The 18201-nt window shown below is 37.1% G+C and overlaps 1 protein-coding gene across 5 annotated transcripts in view; it reads right to left on the reverse strand.

The window, feature by feature from the left end:
- The window catches only part of mino (glycerol-3-phosphate acyltransferase mino), a 348653-nt gene that overhangs the window by 14009 nt on the left and 316443 nt on the right, over positions 1-18201 (reverse strand). For all 5 annotated transcript variants that reach the window (XM_067154307.2, XM_067154306.2, XM_067154308.2 and 2 more), the window contains 4 exons: positions 17569-17753; positions 13220-13397; positions 9740-9966; positions 2325-2435 (listed from right to left, as the gene is read on the reverse strand). In XM_067154307.2, the coding sequence (XP_067010408.2) occupies positions 2325-2435; positions 9740-9966; positions 13220-13397; positions 17569-17753 (701 nt within the window). The remainder of the gene's footprint in view (positions 1-2324; positions 2436-9739; positions 9967-13219; positions 13398-17568; positions 17754-18201) is intronic.

Below are 18201 nucleotides of genomic sequence, written 5' to 3' on the forward strand. Positions count from 1 at the left end.
ACCCATTAATACATGCAATCACCTCGATTCAAAGTTTAAACCTTTCAAATGCCATGGAAAAACTATTTCCAAAATGTATCCAACAAGGTGCATTTACAATGTTCAAATAATGCACTTGGATAAATCACCGACAAACATAACCTCACGCAACAAAAGGGGAAAAAAAAAAAAATCACACAGTTCAAAGACGAGGAAAAATTATGCTGGTTCCCCTGTGCAAATGCATTCTTTTTTGGATTTCTGTACTGTTTGCATTTTTAGATGCTTTGTACTGGCATGGAAAGTGCCCGACGCCCTTAAAACATTGTGGCGGATCGAACTTTCCTGTGACGGGGGGATAAATGTTCCTCACTTCCATGTGCATTGCAACCCACTACAATGACCCGCATCCCCACCCTTGTACGATTCTCCGGCTGGCACTTTCTCCTTTAAAACCATAAGACCGCTTGGGCTCGCATTAAAATAAAGCAATGCAGTTTCATCGGCAATGACAATATTGTTTGGTGCCTACGAATTTATTATATGAACCACTTTTTTTCGTCAACTGTCGGCATCGCCAGTGTTCCCGGATTATGTTTTTCTGCACACTGCCTGTTGCGTGATATTACGGCGTTCCTTAAAAGGTTGAATACAAAAGAATTCTGATTTCATTCAACTTAGCAATCATGAAGTGCACTGTAGACCCACCGAAGTGAGTGTAAGTGCGGTAAGCTACCCCTCCACGTTTCGGAACACGCGTTCTATTATGACACGGATAATTTTTAAATTGAAATTTGTCTGTAACATATGACCGTTTTAAAATGTACAGGCAGTTTCGAATTAAAAGTCTGAATTTCGGTAATGGGGCTGACATTGTACTTCGAATTACGAATTATCCGTATTTCGAATTAAACAATTTAAATAACATGCAAAAATGTATCTCATGTTTCCAGGAACGAGAGCTGCTTCGAATTAGGCGGGATTTTGAATGAACCAATTTTGAATTATCGAGGTTCTACTGTATATATTACCAAATAATCAATAAACATAATGAAAATGAAAATTTAGAATGAATTAAAAATTTATGAAACTGATATAAAAATGTATCAAGTATTGAAGAATTTTACCAATGATTTGACATCAACAGAATTTATATTAAGTCAAAATTATTTAAACAGTGTTCTCAATGGCAAGAAAGTGTGGTTAGAATAATATTTCAATGAGAACCAAATGACAAATAAATTTAAAAGACAAGGTTAAAACTACATTACAAGGGAAAGGTTGTATCACACTTTCATGCCATGGAGAACACAGTTTAAATGATTTTCACTTAATATAAATTCTCTTGATGTCAAACCATTAGTAAACTTCTTCAATACTTGTCACATTTTTATATCAGCTTCATAAATTTTTAATTCTTTCTCAATTTTAAGTTTTATTATGTGTATTGATTTTTTGGTTTTATATATATAGGGTCTTTTGGAAACACTATTTATGACTGAAACCCATGAAATTTCTTTCAGTAGCTTCCATTCTTTTATTAATGTTTAAATTTTGCTATGTCATGTTGTCTTTATTTTTACCCGCTTAGTGCTACAAGTGATATAAATGAATCGTGCTGGATACATAACCCAGTATTTTCTTGTAATGTACTTTAACCTTGTCTTTTAAATTAATTTGTCCTTTGGTTCTCATTGAAATTTTACCCTTATTTCTGGTAAAATGTTTGTTCTCAACTTTAGGGAAAGGTTATAAGTAGCACCACCCTTCAGTGCCATTGAGGACATAGTTTAAATAATTTTTACTTAATGTAAATTCTGGATTGAAACCACGCTCTGCTACCACTTGTACAAACAAAGATTTTACAATTTTAAGACCAGAAAAACAGATGGAAATGAAAATTTCTTTAAAATGGGGCAGTATTTTATCAGTACCTTTGGAAGAGAAGAAGACTGTACATCTGGAGATATGTACAAAGTGTGAGTTTCAGTTTAAAAACAAAAAACACTGCAGATATATATGTGGACACATTGTTAAACATTTGGAGATTGGATTCTGCTGAATAATCTGCAAATAAATTTTTGTAATAAAGTGCGAATGGCATTTTTTTCCAAATAATAGGGAAAAACCTGGATATATATGGTGCCTGAGAATGCATGCAGGAAAGAGTTAATAGTTCTGCTTGTCACAGTGCTTTCTAAAAACCATATGATACGGCTAAATTTTATGTGCTCTGTACTCCAATGGCACACTAGCAAAAATATAACAAACTTTCAGGTCTCTGAATCTCAAAAGCACTAACTTGACTGAGAGTGAATAATATGGTAATACTCTGGTGCTCTTACTATGTATTCGGGGGAATTGGAGAGAGAACCTCCTTCCTCTTCAGAGCTATTGTCGTCCACAACATACTTAGCAAATCGCATGCACCTTTCCTCTTCTGCTGTCAACTCCCTCTGAAAAGAAGAAATAATTCTCATGAGAATTCATTATTAAAAGGCACATTTTATGAACAGGAGATGTACAGTACATAACCAAAAACATCTGTTCCTCCAGTAGAGAAAGTAACCAATAAATTTCACTGAGGTAAATAATACAGAGGAATTTAAGTTTGTAGGTGAATGGATAACTGACAATGGTAATGAAAATAAATCAGTAGTTTCCAGAATTCAGAAAATGGAAATTGCTTTTCAACACAGAGAATGTTTATAACAAAAAATGCTATTCATGGGACAGTAAAATTTATCATTAATTAACAGTGATCAAACCTGAAGCTCTTTATGCTTGAGAAACACTCAATTTGCATCATAAAAATTTAAAGGAACACTTAGAAATTAAAGGAAGGAAAATCATGAAAAAAATATTATGGCCAAGAATTAAAAATGGAATACATTACCCCACATCCAACTTGGAAATATATTTTAAAATATCTAAACTTACTGACACAATGAGACTGCGATGGATTCTATTTAAAAGCCATTGGGAAAGAATGAATTACAACAGACTTACTTATCAAATCAAACGTACAAAATGGTATAAAATGGTATAAGCAAGTAGAGAACGATCTCACTGAATTAGGATCCCCAAATCTGCAAGTTAAAATTTAATCAGAAAAACTGTTCAGACAAGGGGATTTGAGGAAGACAAGAAAATACAAACACAACGTACTTGGTCGGAGGAGCAGAAATTACAACAATAGATGAAAATGAAGAACTAATAGACAGGGAGGGAAGTTCAACAAATGCTGATCCCATGTCGTCCTAAGCGACCCATTACCACAGAAGAAGGATAAGAAGAATAAGAACAACGGAGGGTTGTTTCATATCTCGTTATGAGTTTGAAATGCAATTGTGGTGCGGCTGTGTGAGTGCCAAGATCAGGGTTTGCAGAGCAAACAAACCAATTCTGTTAAATCATCTTAAGAGTGGTTGCTGTGCTGCTTCCACAATGACTAAGAACAGTGAACCATTTTGGGAAGACTACTTCACTGCCCTTTTTCTTTCTGATGCAAAGTACCGTTACTGTGCTATTTTTGAAATGTAACTTAAAAGGTTTTCAGTCTGTCGAACACACAAGTTCAAGAGAAATGCAGTCAAAACTGGTTTCAACATCCCTTTTTAGTGCGTTTCCCTGATTATTACACCATTATTCCAAAGTCCCAGGCCATGTCCCATTAATACATGCTAAACAAACCTGGATAGCACATTTATGCCATTCTTTAGTACATTCATAACTCCCACCATAAGAAATTTAAATTAGTCTTCCCTACCATGTTGCGCACAAGACGGGCCAGCGACAAATTATGCCATAAGGATTTGGTAGAGAACTTAATTTCACGGCCCCAGAGTGCAGTTGCGTGTCGGCCTACAGCTGCAGGGAGTCTTTGCTATGGTTGTTTGGATCGCACAACAGTAGCTCATCTGACGCGTTGGTGCCTAATTTCACGATCGTAAGTGAATTGTGTAACAATGTACGTAAATTAGGCCTACTGTACTTACGTATACAGCTGACGTGTTGGTGATTAATTTTATGTTCGTAAGTGAATTGTGTAACAACGTTCATAAATTAGGCCTACTGTACTTATGCATAGTTGTTTGTGGTATATTCAGTTATGGAGGAGAAGAAAGCTAGACACTTTACAAATGATGAAAAATTAAAGTTTATTGAGAAAGTGGATGCTAATCCACACATGAAACGTGTACAAATCGCCCAGATGTTGGACATTCCTCTGACAACTTTAACCCGATGAGTGCTACGCCTGGCTATAGACGGGCTGACGCGGCCAGTCCACTAGTGCTACACCCGTCTATAGACGGTGCGCGAGAATTTTTTTTTTTTTTTAGTTTCCTGGTTCACTTTTGAGTGTGAATTTCATCTCTGACATGTTCTGCCATCTGCTGGGCATTATGTAGAATTAACTGATCAGAGATTATAGCTTCGGGAAGTAACTTACAGAGCTTTTTGTAGACTTCTGGAGTTCATCTGTGATGTAAACAAACAAGGCGGAACAACAATTTAGTTGCTCTTGCAGCGATGTTATTTCGGATCACAGAATCTTTCAGTTATTAACCACAGCGAAAAGTGATGATGGAGATAATCATTTTAAGGAATTGTTAAGCGATTTTGAAAGTGAGAGTGCCGAAAATTATGTATGTGAGAGAGAAACAGAGCCTCCTTCTAAACGAAAGAAGAAAAACACGGTGAGTATGAAATCTATTTTATCGCTAATTTCGTGGCGGATGGATTACTTTTCTTCACCAGAGTTTCAGGTAACTGTGACAGGCTCTGAGGGCCAAGTAGTGTTTGATGACAACCCGAATATCACTGATTTTTTAGAAACTTTTGTGCCAGTGGAGTTGGTGCAGATAGTTGAACAAATCGGCATCACAACCAACCAGTAGAAAACATCTATCACCACATTCCAGGTTTGGAAAGTATTTTAAAATTCCAACTGATATACTTCTAAGAAGTTCATGTATTAGTTGCCTACAGATTTTAGGAAATAATATTATTTTGGGCTCTTTACTTTGTATAAAGATAATGCACGCACGGGCACATAAGTGTAAGTTTGTTTTCTCTCAAAATAATATTGAACATAAGTGTAGGATTTTCCATTTGCATTTAAATTTATAAACAGCCAACATTTATAAAAATTTTAAGCCAATCACCCCACTGATAAGTTAAAAATTGAGGCTTCTACAAATTTTTTTTTTTACATACGAATGAAAAAACTCCGCACTGAGGTACCAAACAGCCAACTGGTAACTCAGCACTTAAAAGGTTAAACATATTTTGTAAGCAACGTGTATAGTTCCGTGTCTCTGAGAATGTTTTTTTCCCTTGATGTTTTTACTATGTTGATGTTCTTAAAATGCATTATTTCTTTATTTATTTCATTAATTATTTATTGTAAACACTCCCAAGAGAGTTTCGATTTACTTGGTCTGCCATCTAGCGGGCCTAGGGTAAAACAGAACGTCGAAATTGACGAGCAGAGAGCCAGATGTTGTCAAATTGAAATGTCTGCACACGGTAGCTGAGGCCATACGATTATTATTATTATTATTATTATTATTATTATTATTATTATTACTGTAAACACTTGTTTCTTTTTCATCGTAATTATTTTTACGTTCAAACCTAACCTTAAATTTAACAGCAATATTGTTTTTCATCTTTTAGCATGTTCCCTCTTTACATTTTTTTTTTTTTTTTTTTTTTTTTCGGTCCCCACAAAAACATCCTAACCAGTTTTTACTGTATTACACTATAACATACCTGTAAAAAAACACTATTAACCAAAGAATGATACACCTCTTTCTTAAAAGTGTGTAAATTTATTCCTTGTTTAATAGTGTGTGTGTGTGTTTTTTTTTTTTTTTTAATACAGGTTAGTTTAATATGTATACTGTTTGACAGACTGACAACTATTAAGTTACATTAAACAGAGTGCTTCTTTCTTAACAAGTTACTGAAATGTGCAAGAAGAAAATGTTGTGGTGTTGAGGAAAGGAATTAGCCTGGGGTTGAATAAAAAGGGAAAGACTCGCATCGGATAAAAATGAAAAAAATAAACCCACAACTGTTATGAGTTGTACCCTAGATGTTATGAGGAAATGATATATCCCTAAGTGGTGGTGGTGGTGGTGATTATTGTCTTAAGAAGAAGTACAACTAGGCAACCATCCTCTATATAAACACTAATCAGAGAGAAAAAATGGAAGGGATTCAACACTTCAAAAAAATGAAGGTATAGGCCAAAAATATGTCCATAAAATTATAAACAGGGATTTGAACATGGAAAAATAGCATCAGAATCAAATTTATAAATGACTACTTTGTCACATTTCAGAATGTTGCAGGAAACTGTTTGAAAATCACCTCACAGGAGAAAAATGGAAATGCATGGTTACATTAGCTGAGACCTAGGTTTAACAAAGTGACTGAAAGAAACCTCGTGTTATTTACCACCATCCAAAGGGTGATTTTTTTTTTTTTTTTAAGAATGATATACCGAATTCAAGAAACGTTTCTCATAATTACTGCCACACTGGGACGAAACACTGGCAACCAAGAATGAGTCAGCTGGAAAATTTATAATGTCCAATAACGGACCCTTTATATTCGTTGTGTTGCTAAAAATGCCAAACTCAACTCTTCCATATTATCAGTATGAAGTTCTGACCCCAATTTATCATACCGAGATCTCAGCTCTCTATGGGAGAGACACAGACATGTCAGGGTGCATCAAAATAATGCCCCCAGTCAAACTTCTAGTTTGAGCCTTGGAGTAAGAAACAGGAATACATTATAAACCTTTGAGCAACATTCCAGTAAAATCTCCTTATACCTTGCCCAGGGATTATTGTGCTTTTGGACTCCTGCACATGGCATTGGGAAACAGGCATCCTCATACTGTAGATGGCCATGGAGAAAAGTCAGCATGGTTGAGTAACATGGTTTGAGAAGGCACAAGAACGGGATAAAGCTATGTAACCGAAAGAGCTTCAGCAACCCAGGGTATGAAGAAGAGGATGGCATGAAAAAAAAGAGCTGGACCCAAGAGATGGGGCAACAGAATTTTTGGGTCCCCCTGATACTGAAACACTCAACAGCCAACAACAAAATGCAACTGAATCATTTTGCTAACCCCGGAGGATCTGCAGCAGCAGCTCCACAACCAGAACTAATATTAATATCGACACGATACTGTATAGGCTTTTAGGCTTATGCCGAGTCAAAAAAATGAGGTGAAATTCTTAACGTTTCGCAGAGAAACTGTGCTCTGCGTCGTCAGAAGAAATCTCGACTGTCTACGAGAAAGACTTCTTAAACAATCGACACTTTGAATTTGGACGTTATAATAGAAGTGGAAATAGTACGTTCATTCACCACCAGTTGGCCCCCAGGACGTGGCACAACGTTAGTGTTCAAAGTGGAAGCTGACCGAACCATCACAATCAGACTAAGCGGTTCACATAACATGTTTGTGTGTACGGCATAAGCCTGGAATGAAACATCTGGCAACGAGGAACGTACAAATTTGGAAAACACTGGTGTTTTGTGGTGTTGAGGAAAGGAATTAGCCTGGGGTTGAATAAAAAGGGAAAGATTCGTAAAAAGGATGTAAAAGATATTAAAAATGCCTTTAAATTTTGTTTGTAGACAATGATCTTAACGAATTCTACATTAACGGTATAAATGGTTCCCTTCACAGCGAATAGACACAGTTCAATAAAAAGCATCGTAATTTATGGACTCGGCAACCGTGCTCATGCATATTTTAATTCGATACTGTTTAAGCTGCCTGCATGTCAATTTCAATTTATTGTACAAGATGGCAGGAAAACTAACTCTACTAGGTGATTATGGCTGAGTTAATTAATTTTAACAGGTAAACACTGAACTTGTTACCAGAGATCTTTCTTCTATCTCCGAAAGGGTCTTCTAGGGACCACGTGACAACTTCAATACTTCATCCTTTGTTGTTCCTTCTTCTTCCTACAATACTAGTTTATTAAGTCTCCTTTTCCTCTCCACAGATAATTTTGAGCCCGTTTTCTTTCCCTCGCGACAATGGAATCCTTTTTCCTAAAAAAAAATCTCTCTCTGCTTCTTCTTCTTCTCTTATATTATTTCTTTCCAAACCTTTCTTTTCTGACTTCATGTATCCAGGTTGTTTGTCACTTCTAGTTCCAAAGATAACTGAAGATCTGTTTGGTTAACCTGGTGTCATCCATTCTGTACAAATGACCAAAAAATATCAATCACATTGTTTCAGTAATGTTTTCTATGTTCCAGTACATTTCATTATTGCAGTACTTCTTTATTTCCAGAGTTCTGTAGTTTTTAGCTGACCAAGTATTTTGTGTATAATTTTTCTTTCCAGTACTTCTAATTTATTCAGCTTGAAATTCAGTACTAGACATTCACTCGCCTATCATCATCATCATCATCATCATCATCATTTTCTGATGTCGATAGTTCACTCGACACTTCCATATGGTGCTGAAGTCTGGGCTGAATCTCTGAAGTTTGAAAAATACCGGCGAAGGATAGGTGCGGTACAGCGGAGATCAGCTTTGCGTATTACAAGTGCATATCGCACAGTATCCGAACCTGCGGTTCTTACGGTAGCAGCAGTAGCATCGATTGATTGACTTGCCTTAGGGAGACAGGAAGTCATGCGAACTCAAGGGGAGCTTGGAAAGAAGCGTGCTAAGGAGCTAGCTTATAGGCAACGAATGGAACGGTGGCAGCAAAGATGGAAGATCCTCGAGGAAAATAGACTAAGCGGCTGATACCACATCTAGCTGACTGGGTTGCCCGAGCTCATGGTGAGGTTAACTTTTACATTATGCAACTACTGACGGGTCACGGATACTTCCGAAAATTTCTACATAGAGTAGGTAGAGCGAGTGACTCGGCGTGTATTTATTGCAATGATGTAGACGATGTATTTCACACATTTTTTGTATGCTATCATTGGTCAACTCAGAGAAGATGTTTAGATACTGAGCAAGAAGAGTTGACGCCAGAAACTACTGTGCAGGTGATGCTACGAAACCAAGAATCTTGGGATCAGGTAGCAGTATATGTAGAAGGCATCCTGCATCAGAAAAAGAGGGATATGAATGCTCATGAACGGCAGTAAGGAGAAATAAAGGAAGAAGAAACCTGAGAAATTAGCACGACACCGCCCTGAAGTAATGCGAAAGCGGTTTCGGGCCGGAGATATACGTCGTGGGAAAAGGGTGTGTGGGTTTTAGTGAGCAGGAATCTCAAACACTTGTGGAGTGTGGACCCTCACAAGTGTCTCATGAAAGATTTCCCACAATCCCCTGTAAGAAAAATTATTATTATTATTATTATTATTATTATTATTATTATTATTATTATTATTATTATTATTATTATTATTATTATGGCATGTGACCATTGCAGAGACCTGATGCAGGTCTTTCGAGTTGATGCCCTATAAGTCACCTCCGCATCTGTGGAATCGTTTGCCTGTGTTAACACTTCATTCAAAATAAATGATAACTGTGGAGAGTTTCCGATCTCTGGTAACGAATCTAACTTCTAATACTGAAAAAACACACACACAAGCCATCGGAATTAACCAATGAAGGTTACAATACCCAACCGAGCAGGGAATCAAAACCAAGAACCACCAAAGGTCAGTATGCTAGCCCTTCCAGACTTCCTATTAATCTTTCTATTTTCTATCCATTCAGTAGATTCGTTACAAACCACTTACCATATTCTCCACTAAGATATCCTTGACTTTGAGGTTTTCAATTTTGTCTTGAAGAGCATACTCGAGATGCTGGCATGGTCTGGTAAAGATGTACTCGAACTGTAGGATGTCGCACAGTTCGCACGCTGCACGGATGATCTTCGCATGACTGATACTGCGATCTGCACTGTCTGCATCTCCACCAGGATTGTACAAGTCGAATGGGAGCAATGAGTACAGAGCTGTCACTGTAAACAAGGCAAGACAGGATGATTTAATACAATTTCAGTATTGTATGAAGAGGACAACACAAAAATTTAATTATGACTTGCAAGTTTCCTCCAAAGGGCTTGAATTTGTGGTTGTTTAATGGATATCTATGAATAGATCAATGTTACACTTTAACACCAAGATCAAAATAAACAAAACATAATTGTAAATTCCCAGAATGAAAGCAAAATTTCATTTCACCAATTGAAAACATCACATAAAAGCACTGTGGGCCATTTCAACAGTGCCCCAGTGTGGCAGTAGGTTGTCAGGTTCACTACCACACTTCAAGGCACTGGCTGCTAAAGTGCCATTGAGACTCTAATTATTTACTATTTCAAATGGGCGAACACACTATCTCTGGCCAGGAAATTTGGGATCATTATGGAAGGGGGCAATAAAAAGAAGGAGAAGGCTGACGGAGGAAGGTGGGGTTGGTGAGAGTCATTGGAAAAGTGGCTCCTTAACTAAATTTTTTATTTCATTATAATAATTGTTCTTTTATAAACGAGTATAAAAAAATACATGAGGGGTATCACAGCAAACTCAATGATCATTTAATGCAATTCCATTCAATTTAAGAATGTTACACAATAGAACCTCAATTATCCATCTTAATGGACAGGGCATTGTGAACAGTTAATCGAAAAGAAAAAAAGAATACCGCATTTGCTCGCTTATAACTTGCACTTTTTTGACAAAAAATAAGTGGGAACATTTTCGGTGTGAGATATATGCGGGGATGTGTGTGCAAAGATCGTATTCCTGAAAAAAAAAAAAAGAAAGAAACGTGAAGTTTGCATTAGGCTATTGATGCTTGCTTGTTGTTTTAAGGGGCCTAACATCGAGGTCATCGGCCTTAGGCTATTGAAACAAGACAACTGACATACTTACTTATCCTACTCATTATCACTGCCTTCAGTCCCAGCTCGTGTGCATCATTCTGGTCATCATCCCATACTGCATCATCCTGACTTCCGTCAAACGCATTTGCGACGCCCACCTTCAAGAAATCCTTTGCAATAACTTCTGTCAACACTATAACCCATGCCCACATAACCCAATCACACACAAGTTCAACTGACGGCATTTTTATTTTGCCTGCTGACGTCAGCTCATACTCCCCTCCTGCCATCCATGCGGCGTACAATTTACATATATTGTCCTTGAAGGGCTTGTTGACAGAAACATCTAAGGGCTGTAGACAATGTGTGAATCCACCATGAATTATGAGATCAGTTTTAATTTCCTGAAGACGTTTCTTCATGTCTTCCACCAAGTGTCCACTGAAGCTGTCATATGTTAGCATTGCTGGGCGTTGAAGCAGTGCCCCTAACTGTGCTCCCCACACTGTACGGACCCAGTCCTGGACAAGAGCTGTATCCATCCATCCTTTCTCTTGAACCCGTACATGAATGCCTTTGGGAAACTTCGCTTTAGGCACTGTTTTTCTTTTGAAAATAACATATGGTGGCAATTTTCTTCTGCCTGCAGTTATTGCTAGCATTACAGTGCAACGCTGTTTTTCACACCCAGTTGTACGTACAAGCACGCTAGATTCTCCCTTCTTGTTGATGGTGGTGTTGCATGGCATGTCGAAGCTTATCGGGGTTTGATCTGCATTGCCAATTTGAGATGAAAGGTTTTTTTCTTTTTCAGCATTGCTATCACATGGCGATGAAAATCTATGATTTTGTCGCTGACATCACTGGGCATGTTCGCCTTCACAGACACAATCCCTTTCGTGTCGTGAATCTACCCCAGCTCACTTTCGGATCCAAACAGCTGATTCCTCCTTTAATCGCTAGTTCGCACACTTGGAAATGTAGCATCTCGTGCAAGATACTAAAGCCATCATTTCGCAACTCTGTAACGTAATGAAGCAACTTGTCTTACAGCTCAGGAAACTTAACCAGTTTTTGGCCTTCTGAATGCCTTACGTGTTCAGTTGGTGGTTTCTAGCGCAGCTTTCTGTTTACACCAGTAGCGAACATTAAACTCGGTTGATAAAGATGTTGATTCCCACAGGGAACCTGAATTCTCGACCGGCAGCTATGTTACTAAGTTCTTCAGCATATTTTGTCACTTCGAGTTTAAACCCAGCCATGTAACTCCCACGTTTCTCATATCTTAAGTTTTCTTGTGTAGGTCGCCACAGATGGAATGGGCACACTGACTGGTGGCGATGTTGGCCTATACAGCAGATACATATCCAGTACTGAAACTACTCCTACGTTACATTCTGTAGGTAGTTCTTCAAATACACTGTCACCATCACTTTCCCCTTCAATGGAAATTCATCACCGAAGCCATCATTGAGCAACACCTCCAGTATTTCATCCATTTCCAAACTTCTCTTGTAGGCCATAGTTTCTTGTCTCTTTCTCACATTACGCACTTAGAAACACAAGGCATCCCGAATGCTCCTCCTTGACCTTTGTTCAAATAACAGATAGTATTCACAGGGTCTGCAAGTAAGCAAGGTAAAATGTACACACTTTTTGAGGTATACTCTATTTATCTGCCATCTATAGGTTAGAAGTATAACTACAATGAAATACACGATTAGAGCTCAGTTTACAGTTTGTTAGTCTCAGTGAAAGCTTATCTGGCTTAGGTCAGATACCGGAGTGAACATGTTGATAGAGGATGGTTGACAGTTGTAGTCCCCCTGTGGGTGGGGGCAGTAGAATAACACCTACGGTATCCCCTGCCTGTCGTAAGAGGCGACTAAAAGGGGCCCCAGGGGCTCTGAACTTTGGAGCGTGGGAGGGCGACCACAGGGCCATTAGCTGAGTCCTGGTATTGCTTCCACTTACTTGTGCCAGGCTCCTCACTTTCATCTATCCTATCCGACCTCTCTTGGTCAACTCTTGTTCTTTTCTGACCCCGACGCTATTAGGTTTGCGAGAGCTAGGGAGTCCTTCATTTTCACGCCCTTCGTGGCCCTTGTCTTCCTTTGACCGATATCTTCATTTTTTGAAGTGTCAGATCCCTTCCATTTTTTCCCTCTGATTAGTGTAATGTAGAGGATGGTTGCCTAGTTGTACTTCCTCTTAAAACAATAATCACCACCACCACCTTACAGTTGTAGTTCCTCTTAAAATAATACCATTTCCAATTTCTGTCCTATGACTAGTCTTAAAGAGAGTTTAAATAACCACCAGCATCTCGGCTCCGAAAGTACAGAAAGTTAGTATCGTATTGTTACTCAAGATGATGATAACTAACCGAGTACAGCATCCAGGATGTAGAAGGGAGTGACTGCGTTACTGTAATACGACAACTCAATGACGTTGGGGAGCATGGTGACTGGGGTGATGTACACAACGGGCTCCGGTTCACTTTCACCATCCACATGCTGCAGGCGACGCTCTCGCTTCACTAGGCCAGGACCTAATAACTCCACCTACAAAAAGCAAAATACAGTATTTATAATACTAGATTCAAAAAGACCATAGAATATTACATTTTTTCTAATGTGTATGATAGTAAAAGGATATTAGGTAATGGTAATGTTATGATATAATTTTCATAGAATATTCATAATCATAACAATTCTTGTATTTGCATGACAACCAGTTTTTGTTGTTTGTGTATCTTCATTCACTAAATTTGATAATGTTGCCTACAGAGCAATGTTCAAGCGTGAGGTTTTGTGTTTTACAAAGCTCCTTCAGAGGCATAAAGAATGCTAGAAGCAGCTTATGGTGAAGCAGCAATGAAACAGAACCAGGTTCATACCAGCATTGTGCAGTTCACAATAACGTCAAAGACAACCCAAGGAGAAGCCGAGCAGGTACGCATTGTAGTGAGGGTTAACTGAATTAAGAGTACCGAGGAGATAAGAGCAGAGATAGGAATTTCAGTTGGAAGTGTTCACACAATTCTTCACAAACATTTGAACATGCATATCTCAAAAGTTGGTTCTCTTCTCAGCCCCTGATTTTCTAACATTCCTCTTTTATCCCACATCAAGACTAAAGATCTGTCAGGACGGCCCATCAATGAGTGTTGATGCTGTCCTAATGAAGCTGGGAAGCAGAAACTATCTTGGTAGGGGCTAAGAAGAGATAGATGTAACAATAACAACAATTTCTTTTTTAATTTTACTTTTTATGGCCTTCATTGGACCATTCTAGTCAATTATACAAAGGATTTCTTGATTTCCTATCAGCCCAATATTTTTTCATCTGAGGGATGCTGCCTTCCTTTGCTCTGTTGAAAATATTCTCCCATTACACCTTTTATTGATCTTGGTCTGTAGCCTGGGGCCTGTTCCACGAACGAACTTTGCAACTTTTCAACTTTGCACTTTTCACTTTTCAATTCTTGCAAAGTGCAAAGTCTTTCTGTTCCACCATGATCTAGGTTGTACTTTTACATTTTTTCGCAAAGTGAAAAGTCTTTGCGAATGAGTGATCCGATCGAGTTTATTCCATGAGCAAACTGTATAAGCCTAATACTCTATGATTTTTAATGCTTTACTTTTCGCAGCAAACTTGACGGTATAATTGTGGTACCGTTAAAGTATTTTATCATGGGAAAGAAAGGTTATTACAAGAAGCTGGCTGTGATGGAAGTTGTCAAGGAGAAACGTGACATCCTTTTTGGCAACTTTAAAAATAACCTCTCAAATGATGACACACATCAATGTTAACGAGAGTACCGTCAACACATCCACACACAGAAGGAAATTCACCCTTCATTAGAAATCCCGTCGCTATATTATGTGGATTATCAGGCCAACGTACTATGTTAGGAAATATTACATTTACTATAACATCTACGACTGTGGTAACAGTTATGCAAATAATTGGTTTGGATGTCCCATGCATTGCTGCTACACCACGCAGCTTGGCACCATTTACTAACCAATGTAAGCATATAAGAATTTGTTCTTTTACGGAAAGGAATTTACTTCTTTTTGTTGCATGTTTCAATAAATGACCGATCATTTCAAGAATATAGTCAGCTTGTGTTGGGGTAACACGATATCACTCTCAAAAGTCCGTCGAAGTGAGGTTGTGAAAATTAATCCTGTCTTTGTACGTTCTCTTATTGGATTTTTCATCACTGTCCTCATTCGATGCTTACAAAAACTCTCGTCATAACGTGTTTATATCACTAAACCAAATTCTATGCCGAGAAACTAGTGTACATACTTGTTAATTAACAGATGAAAAGGGAATCATCTCTTTGCAAGATTTATGAAAACTTTTCACTTCATTTCTTTGCACTTTGCATTTCTGTACCAATGGAGAAACATAACAGGCTTGAAAAGTAAAAAAATTCCTAACTTTTCACTTTGCAAGCTAAACCTGAAAAGTGATGGTGGAACAAAATCTGAACTGAAAAGTGCAAAGTGCAAAGTGAAAAGTTGCAAAATTCGTTCGTGGAATAGGCCCCTGGTGTGTGTGTCTTGAAGTATCTTATTTGTTTTCGAGATCGTCTATTGTTATTTGCAGTTCTTTAATCATCATCATCATCGGTTTGCCCTTCCAGCGAGCCAGGTAGGGTGTTTGAAAACAAGCGTCTTCCAAAGTTGCCTTTTCAAAAAGATTTTGTTTGTGTCTTCCAGCTGGTCTTCTACCTATTCTCTTTTCAAAATAAGCACAATGTAACCTTGTGCTATACATTCATTTAACATGCCCAAACCTTTTAAGTCTAGATGATCTAAGTCTTTCCTCCATCGATTCATTTAGACTTACGTTTGATCGGATCTCATCATTTTTCACGTGATCTTTTGGAGGGCAGTTCAAAAAAATTTAATTTCACAGGCTTGAATCCTATTACAATCCTTTGATGTTAGCGTGCAGGTTTCCAGAGAATATGTAAGGATGGGAATGAAATATAACTTGTACAGGGTCATTTTTGTTCTTTGTGGGACCTTCTCATCCCATAGTAGGTGTCTAATGATACTGTACAAGTTAGAGCCTTTGGTTACTCTGTTTGTTATTGCTATCTCAGCTCTGTTATTACTAGCCATTATGCTTCCTAAATATCTGAATTGGTGTACTACTTCAACTTTAATATCCGCCTTAATTTCCGTGATCCATTTAATCTTGGTCTTGTTATTCCATAATTTTTCAATTATTCTTCTGCTAATTCTAGTGTGAGGTGTTCTGATAAGATGTCCAAAGAATGATATACGTTTTTTCCTAATCATGCTCAATACTGGTTCAATTTCCTTATAAACTGTTTTATTTGATGCTATTCTCCATTGTCCATTAACTTGATATTGTTTATTTATGCATGATCTCATTATTCTTCTTTCTGTCTTAAGTATTTTGTCTCAAACTGTATTAGTAGTTTTAAAAATGGTTTCACTAGCGTAAGTTATTTCTAGCTGTGTGACTGTTTTATAATGTCTTAATTTTGCTGCTATCGATAAGCTTTTTTTATTGTATGTAGTCTTGATAATATAATTTGCTTTGCTTAATTTATTTATTCTGTTATGTTCAAGCTGGTTTTTGATTAAGATTGTAAGTTATGATTTCTCCTAAATACTGACATTTATCAACAATTTTGATATCTTGCCCATCAACTGTTATTTTATTTACCAGTGGGGGATATGTAAACATGATCTCAGTTTTTTCAAAGGATATTTGTAAGACCTATATGTTGTGTTATTTCCTGAAGAGATTTAATTTGGTGTCAAGTTTCCTGAATATTGTTGGACAATAGAGCAAGGTCACCAGCAAATCCTAAACAACAACAACAATAATGGCGTGTGGCCTCCAAAGAGGCCTCGTGCATGTCTTTCGAGTTGATGTCGTACAAATCAAATGGAGAATACTTAAGATAAACTTAAATATTATAAAACAAGTGGTCCACCTATTCAATACAATTTATAATTTATTATATCAGTACATGTTTTGTCCCGCCTGTACGGCGTCAACATTACATGTAACAAGCTTTAACAGCTTCATTTCTAATAATAAAAATATAAAAAAAAATAATAATAATAATAATAATAACAATCATCATCATTGACTACATATCAAATAGAGAATATTTAAGATAAACTTAAATATTTTAAAATATTATAAAATGTCGTACCATTCATCAATATGATGGTTTCACGGATAGAAAATAACTTGGAAATATGTCAGTTAATATATATTATCTAGAGCCTGCACGAAAAGTGATATGAAAGTTAAAATCTTTAATGGATCAAATCAAGATTTTTGCTTAGTGGAAGTAAAAAGATATTTGCCACGAATATAGGGTACAAGAACAGATACAGTAAAACATAAATTAACCTTGCTTAAAATATACTTCAAGCTGCTTATGTAAGTTCTAGAACCTATTTCAAACTACTGTATAATTCATTAAGTTGTTAATGTTGTTCCTATCCACAACACTTTTCACATAAACAGTATATGACGGTGAAGGTTCTTGTCTGTCAAAGACAGGCTAACAGCTAGCAAATCATAAAATTAATTTGCAAATGTTCTGGTTCTATTCAACTTTGAACCCAAATTATACCATACTTGTACCAGTCTTTCCACATCAAATTACAAGACAAAAAATACTATATTCCACACAGAGCTCATATCTAGGTTTTCAGTACTTACAGCATGGTTGATGACGTCGACGGACTCCCCAGTGAAGCCCATATCTTTCTCACCATACATCAGCTCTTTACGCAGAGCATCCAGAGCCTTGACTAGATTATCCAAGCTGGTTCCAGCCCGGTATTTGTTGAGCAGAAGAAAAGCAACTGCATTGGTGGACATCACAGCCATCGACGTGCAGGCATCTAATTAGGATACAAAACATCAGCTTTAAGTTGTGTCTACTCCAACCACTACTCTTATACCTTCATATCTTCCACACAATATAAATAACATTTGTTTGAGCGCCAGTTGCTTTTTTAAGAAAAAACAACAAAATTCGGTAGAGCATACCTCTTATATCAATTATCTCAAGGCGTGAGGTGATAAACTCACATATCTGGCAATATACAGGGATATGGATCAGGAAAATATTAAATTACTGTTGCATTTCCACAATTGAGGATTGTACATGGAACTGGAATCACTTATTATAATTAAAATAAAACTGAGTTTATGACTATAATTTACGTCACAATGAACAATCATTGAAGTCTTTTAATTTAACAAAAGAAATATATCGTGAGATTTGCGGTACTAATAAAAGGAAAATTTAATCTAAACAAAAAAAGCTATTGGCATGAACTTGAAGTG

This window comes from Anabrus simplex, chromosome 10 (assembly GCF_040414725.1).
Source record: "Anabrus simplex isolate iqAnaSimp1 chromosome 10, ASM4041472v1, whole genome shotgun sequence".
Taxonomy (NCBI): Eukaryota; Metazoa; Arthropoda; class Insecta; order Orthoptera; family Tettigoniidae; genus Anabrus; species Anabrus simplex.